At 43.6% G+C, this 7,692-nt stretch overlaps 1 protein-coding gene across 1 annotated transcript in view; it reads right to left on the reverse strand.

The window, feature by feature from the left end:
* The window catches only part of PLCXD3 (phosphatidylinositol specific phospholipase C X domain containing 3), a 91,068-nt gene extending 85,843 nt beyond the window's left edge, over positions 1-5,225 (reverse strand). The window contains exon 1 of the mRNA XM_042804868.1: positions 4,932-5,225. Coding sequence (XP_042660802.1) covers positions 4,932-5,034 — 103 coding nt within the window. The 5' untranslated portion in view covers positions 5,035-5,225. The remainder of the gene's footprint in view (positions 1-4,931) is intronic.
* Between the last annotated feature and the right edge of the window lie 2,467 nt (positions 5,226-7,692).

The following is a 7,692-nucleotide window of genomic DNA, read 5'->3' on the forward strand; positions in this document are numbered from 1 at the left end:
AATTTTGTACAGAATCAGACCCTGGCAAGCAAAGCGGAGGAACACTATTGACCACTAGTGGACAGACAAGGATGAAACAGGTCCCATGTGTTTCCCAAAGACAACCACTCGTCACTGTAAGAACATCCAATTTATCAGCTATTCAAGCTCAAAATTAAAGAGCTCCCTAATAACATTTAAACAGTGAGTGTTGTGTATCTGTAACCAACAAGGAAGTATTTCTAGCCATTTTTAAGATTAAATAATTTCCCCATGGTGCTGGGGATGAGAAGTGTCTGCCTAAGAAGTAATCACTTCAACATTTGCAAGGTATTGCAACAGAAGACAGGAATTTTAAAATATTTGAAACAGAACTGTTATGTTACCTCAGTAGTGCTTCCATTCACAAAATGGCTAAAATATTCCAGCTACAGTAACATGCGTGCTTTTCCCAAGTATCCCCATATCATCTACCATCTCTTAATAAGTCTTTGACACTAACACACATCCTCTCTTTTTGCAAACTAATTCTCTGTGAAGCCTTGCTCTTTCTATTCAAAGCATGATGATGGTGGGATAGCAGAAAATACAAATTTCAACTCTCAGAGCCTCTTTCTAAAGATGGGCAGCATAAAAAAATTCCACCTGCCAACAGTTTCTTATTTAAAATGAGCCAACTTTAGCTCTGCTGTGTCCAGTAATTGCTTTCTGGCTGATGGACAAAGAAGGTCAAAATACAAAAAAAAAAAAAAAAAAAAAAAAAAAAAAAAAAAGGTAAAACCTCATCCAAGAAACAAAAGAAGCCAGTCAGGTCCTGTGCATTCCTCTTAGGGAACATTAAGCAAACATAGCTGCCAAACTGGTATCACTGTGAAAATAATTTTCACTAAGATCTGTATTGCTCACAGTGAATCTTCCAGCAACAAGAGCAAATGCTGAGGCCAAAAGTTTCATGTGCTCAACGAAAGTAGAAAACTCTCCTATGAAACTAAAGCCAGAAGAGTCCCAACTCTCAAAATTATGCACGCAAGAGATATTTGGAGTCTTAAATTCATTCAGAAGATTTTTATCTACACTATATGAAGGACAGACATGTCCGTAACACACATCAGTATTGCTCATATGGCAGATCTTAGGCTAGCACTGATTTTGGTGAAGGGATTAATTACTTGGGGAAGAAAACACTTTTTTCCATCATAAATTATTCTTACAGTCTTCTCAGCTGCTTGGAATATTAGCACCAGGGCAAAAGGCAATATGTATTACACATTATTACTTGTACAAAAACTCTGATGTAAAACTAGATACATACTTGCAGATTGTCAACAAGAAGTTAACTGATCAGTAAATGGCTTAATTCATAAGGAAATGCTGCCTACTGTTGTCTACTTTACTGCATTGCTCATATGCTCAACCTGGATTAAGAGGAGGGCATTAATACAGCAGAATACATAGGCTCTCTATACCTCACCTTCTAGCCTTGACTTGGGGGCACAAAGATTTTAGTTCTATAAACATAATTATATATGAAAAACTATTTCTTATCCTGGTCAAAGAGATACAGGCTTCAAACAAAACTACACTTTACCACCTACCAAAAGACATCCCCTCTACCCCCCCCAAACAACAACAACAAAAATAATTCAAAATCCTCCACCTTTTTCTTTTCCAGACTGCTGTGAGTTTAGCCAGGCAGATCTTTCAACATAAAAAGCAGTTTACAAACACTAGGAGACATACACCTTGGGCTGCAATCCTAAGAATATATCCTTTCATCATTGTAATTATCATGGCAATAGAAGACTAAATACGCATGGTATTTTCTGGAAGTGAAAAGATTATTTTATTTCCAAGCAGCATACACAATTATTTGCTAATGGCATCCTTCACTTGAGGAGAATCTGCCATTTGCAGTGCAAGGGAACATGGACATAGCACAAGGAAAGAAGAAAACATCATGGTACAAGGCATTATCCCTGTATTTGGAAGAAATCCAAATGGAAAAGTTTCTGACAAAGCTGCCGTAAGTTATATTAGAGATCTCTGCTTCATCTACTGGATTCCTGGTCTTAGTAAAACAATAGTACCTGGTTTGAACTGCAGAGAAATGAGTAAATAATTTACTGGAACACTCACAAATTTCAGCATTGACTATGGAAACATAAGTGGTGATAAATAGTACAAATTTGTGCCTGCATAAACTTAACAAATGGGCAATTAAAAAAAAAAAAAGGAAAAATGTGTAATCGATCATGTTTTTAAACATAGTATGAACATAATATACCTTCAACAATATTGTTTAAATACGATCATGACAGAATACTATGGGGTTTTGCTTCTATTTGCAACAGTTAAAATAATGCATGCGTGTCTGTGCAAAAACAACACAGTGTATGATCTCAGTTCCAAGCACTCCTTCTAAACAATGAGAACTGTACTGATGATTTCTAATACAACAACATTTTTCCCCTAATATAGTGGCACATCCTCTGTATTGGATAAGAGATGATACATTCATTGGGAAAATTCATTCTAACATTTTGAAGCTAATAGTTTTCTTCAACATTAGCACTGGACTGTTACTCTGGCTCCAGAACTGAATTCTATTCAGATGAATTAAGGTCAAAATCAGTATTCCTGCTGCGCAAGGGAAGTTAACATCTTGATGGGGGGGGGGGGGGGGGGGGGAAAGTACTGTTAACTTTTGGCACAGAAAAAACCCCAATGTAAACAAAATACATTAGTAATTAAATGATTAAATGTTAGTTTCCAAAACAGTTAAGAATCCACTAATTAAAACTATGAAGATTTGACATATGAGGTTCTGGATTCTACATATTCCTTGCATTAATTACTTGAATAGAAGTTACATGTTAATAGCTATTACACACACGTAGAATTGTTTTCAAGTAAACATTATGAATGTCTCAAAGGTTATTTCTTCTTAAAGGATGAAACTAATTCCATGTTTGCTTCTGTACTAATATTGTGTATTTCCACAACGTATGTTGAATGTAATAATAAATCTACAGTTAGAAGATAATATTTAAACTGCACTGATACCTACAGCCTGTGTGCCAGGCTCCCTAATTGACAAATTCATATGAAATATATTGCCTCCCTCCCAAAAAAGGTCTGTCTGCCAAAGCTGGCATTTTAAAAGTGAGATAGACAGATAAATAAGGTTTGTGTCAATTCAGAGTAACAGGAGGGCAAGTTTCAAAGCTCTTAACCCTATGCCATTCAAGTCATAGAAGTTTTGCTGTTAATTTCACAAAAAGCAAGACTGTGTGCATGGCTGTTACATGAACAAAGCCCTTCTGCCGATGTAAGGGGTCAATCTCTGTACTTACAGGCTGCAGAACTTGCCCACTGCTTAATGCTGTACTGGGATTAACTGGCATTTACAACCCACAGTAGGCTTTTTTTTTTTTTTTTAAATTTAAACATGTTAACAAAGTGTGAAAGCCTATATTATTACTGCCAAAGCACTGAAACAGGTCCACTGTGAAAAACTGTCCTATATTTCAGAAAGAGACTATGATGAAGTAACTGAGAGACCTTGGTGAGATAGATGCAACAATAACAGCCTCATGATGCTTCCATCAAGGAAACCAGTTAAAGGTGATGCACATCAATGGCAATTTCTTGCATCTGCAAGCAAGTATGTTTGATCATGATCTCTTCAAAACCAAGAGAAAGTCTCTGAAACAATACCTTTAAGCTGTCAAGGCCAAATGAATCGCAGACTCATTTCTCATCATAGTCAATATTCTGCAAGAATATTTCACACCTTGTGGGTTAAAGAACAGTTATTAACACCAGAAGCTTTTACAGCTCAAACATAGTTTAACCTAACAGTTACAGATGCTGGATTCCTATGGCTTGGAGAGACACAATTTTATACAGGATATATTCAACCAACAGCAAAAACTAGCGTAGCAAGTAAAACAGTACACGTAGCTTGCATAGACTGTAAGAAACAGACACACATGATTTTGAAAGGGGATACCTGCATTTAAATGAAACTACAGAAAACATATTCTAGCAAATAGCTGCTGCAATTACACTATCTTAAAAAAAAAAAATCTTTGACTAGTATTATAAAAACTGCTGTGACAAGAGGAGCTGCTACACAAAACTTGCAAGAAGTGAGCATTTCTCATAAGAGGCTAAAGAGATGTTACAGCTTCAGCATCTCTGAAACCTCACTGCTGTTAGACATCTCAGAGGGGACAGGATGCTGGTAAAGAAGTCTTGCAAAATGAGGTGCTCCCTCAAACCTGTGATCATCCAAACACTGTTTTGTATTCTGACATGTATTTTGTGTAAGTCTACAGTTATAGTTAATACTTTGCCAAAAAAAAAAAAAAAAAAAAAAAAAAAAGAGAGAACACAGGAAGGGAAGAGTTCATAGAGCACCATGACCTACCATTTCTCATGTTTTCTGAAGGCAACCAGAAACGAGGTCGCACACCGGTACATCTGTCTACCCTCACGACAGCCGGCTGCCCTGCATCCCTCCCCAGCCCCCTCCCCGAGCTCCGACCCCCACCTCGCGACACAAGTTTACGGGGAAACAAGCAACACACGGCATTTTGGTGGCACATGAGGTCCAGTAAAGGGACTGTTAGGCCAGTGAAGAGGTACAGGTGTACGCTACTTTTGCGCACAAATAGGAGCCGCAGCCCGCGCACTCCGCCAGCCATCGCCTCCAAGTTCGTTACAGTTTGGGGCCGCAGGAGCCGCGTCCGGCGGGCACCCCCCCCGGACACCCCCCATCCCTTCGCCCCCCTCGCTCGTGTCTGAGGCGGCCACGGGAGCACGGAGCGGTGTCTGAAGGGGAGAGCCCCGGCCGCGCAGCCCGGCGTGAGGAAGAGAAACGCGCTAAACGCTCCGCTCCCCGGCGCGGCGCGGCCCGCGGGGAGGGGAGGGGAGGTGGGAGCCCCTACCCGGGATGGCCAGGTTGGTGAGGGGGGTGCGGTGGATGCTGCCGGGCAGAGCTGCCATCCAGTCGGCGAACCGCAGCTCGTTCTTTCCCTGCGACGAAGCCATACTGCTACTGCTGCTGCTGCTGCTGCTGCTGCTATTGCTGCTGCTGCTGCCGCCGCTGCCTCCGCCGTGCCTCTGCCGCTCTCCCGCCGATGCCGTTCGGTCCAACCCGCCCGGCCCCGGCCCCGGCCCCGCCCGCCCGGTACCGCCCCTCGTCGCCTCCCCACGCCGAGCCGAGCCCGGGCGATGCCCCCGGCAGCCTCCCCGCGGCGCGGCGCCGGTAGCAACCACCCCCCGCCGCCCCGGGGCTGCCCTGTCCCTCTCTCAGCGGCGAGCGATGGCGGGATCGGGCGGCATCACCGCCGGCGCGGCACGAAGTGCTCGGGAGGGCGAACGCGCCCTAAGTAGCAGAGGGGGCTCGGGGGAGGGAGCGGGGTCACGGCCCAGGCCCCGGGCGGGAGCCGCAGCTGCACCGGCCCCTCGCAGCCGCCGGCGCGCACCAATCCGGCCGGCTCAGCCCTGTCGCCGGCCCCGCAGCTCGCGTGGAAGCAGCAGAGCCCGCCCGAGCGCTTGGCCGCGGGGCTGTAGCCGACAAGGCATCTGCTCCAGGGATGGTGTTTAGGGGCACTGGCTGGCTTTTGTTCCCCTTCGTAGACCTGATTGTTTGCAATAACCTCCCCGACCTTGGCAGTCGGTTGGTTGAACACCTTCGGCGCTGGGACCTGGGCCCATCTCACAGCTGGTGCCTGTGGCAGGCTCGTCTGCCTCTGATACAGACTTGTGCTTCTGCAATGGGTTACTCACATTAAAAAAAAAAACATTGCTCCTTACTTGAACGCTCCTTGGAGATCTGTAATTTTTTTTAGCAATAAATTTTTATTGTCCTTTGAGCATGATCCAAAGTAGTGTATTCCATTCTTATTCTCAACCTACCTGGCTTTGGAGAAGCATCTTAAATGTTGGCATTAACAAAGCATTTATGTTACTGTCGCCAGATTAATGAATGAATAAACTTGATACAGATCTGCGAGCCATCTTGAACTGCTAAAACAAGCCTGATCTTTTGACTTCGGAATGACTGTTTTTTATTAAAGTTGCTGATACACGTGTGAAAAATCACCTGGTGGATCTGTCAACAGCAGTGCCTGAGCCAGAATCAGTTATCAGTTCATCAGTTCTAGAAGGGTCAGCTGTGGTCCTTCTCAACATAAAATCATAGACTCACAGAATGGTTTGGGTCAGAAGGGACCTTCAGGATCACCTAGTTCCACCCCCCCTGCCACAGGCAGGGCCACCTTCCACCAGACCAGGTCACTCAAAGCCCCGTCCAACCTGGCCTGGAACCCTTCCAGGGAGGGGGCAGCCACAGCTGCTTTGGGCACCCTGTGCCAGGGCCTCACCACCCTCACAGGGAAGAATTTATTCCTTATCTCTAATCTAAGTCTGCCCTCATTCAATTTAAAACCATTACCCCTTGTTCTATCCCTGCACTCCCTGATAAAGAGTCCCTCCCCACCTTTCCTGTAGCCCCCTTTAAGCACTGGAAGGCCAATGTTAAGGTCTCCCCAGAGCCTTCTCTTCTCCAGGCTGAACAGCCCCAGCTCTCTCAGCCTGTCCTCACAGGGGAGCTGCTCCAGCCCCTGACCATCTTTGTGGCCTCCCCTGGACCCCCCTGAGGAGGTCCATGTGCTTCTTGTGTTGGGGCCCCACAGCTGGACACAGCACTGCAGGAGGGTCTCACGAGAGCAGAGCAGAGGGGCAGAATCCCCTCCCTCGACCTGCTGCCCACACTGCTCTTGATGCAGCCCAGGACACGGTTGGATTTCTGGGCTACGAATGCACCTTGCTGCTGTCATGTTGAGCTTCTTGTGAACAAACACCCCCCAAGTCATCTTCTGTAACAACTGTCTTTGGAATAAAAGTACCGGGAACAACTAATAATAACATTTTCTGTTTCCAGAGAAGGAATGAAAAAAACCTCTTCCTTCAGTCACAAAATAATGGAATGATTTCTTGGAAAATGAGTATTTCTAAGGTATTTAAATAAAGGAAATTTTTGTGACTCAATTCTTGCAATAGAAGTAGCTCTTAAGGTGGGATTTGATTGGGGAAATGTGAACATATGGTTGACTTCAGGGGAGATGTAGAGTCTGAGTCAAGTAGTACATGAAAAAGGGGGAAGAGTAAGCAAACAGCCACAGAGGCAGGTTTACTTTTCACGGTATTTATTCCTGCCTATTAGGATGCTAATCTGCCCCTTCCAAAATCACTGGCATTAGTAAACTTGAAAAAAATAAAAATGAATCCACATTTTGGATAGAAAAACATAAAACCCACTAATGAACTAAAGATGGAAGATGTCACTTTACATCATCTTCAAATAACAGGAAGAAATTATAGTAAAAAAAATTCAAAATTTCTAAAGATCATTTAAGTAGGGAGTAATGAATATTTTTATCAACGTAATTGGATCAAATCCATTTAAGTGGCAAAGTTATTAATGGATTGCACTGGTTACCTGGAAAACTGCTGTTTAATTTTTATTCACTCTGCTGTGTTCTATCTTTTCTGAGATAAAACTGAAGTTTATAGATTTTTGAAAGGTTAAACACGTTGTTAATACCATTGTTGATTTCTTCCATTCTCTAAAGCTTTGGGGTGTAGCTCAGAGCAACATTAAACAAATACCTGCAAACCTTATCATTTAAAAATGTACTATTA

The sequence above is a fragment of the Tyto alba genome, unplaced genomic scaffold (genome assembly GCF_018691265.1).
Source record: "Tyto alba isolate M040663 unplaced genomic scaffold, T.alba_DEE_v4.0 Super-Scaffold_42, whole genome shotgun sequence".
NCBI classification, from domain to species: Eukaryota; Metazoa; Chordata; class Aves; order Strigiformes; family Tytonidae; genus Tyto; species Tyto alba.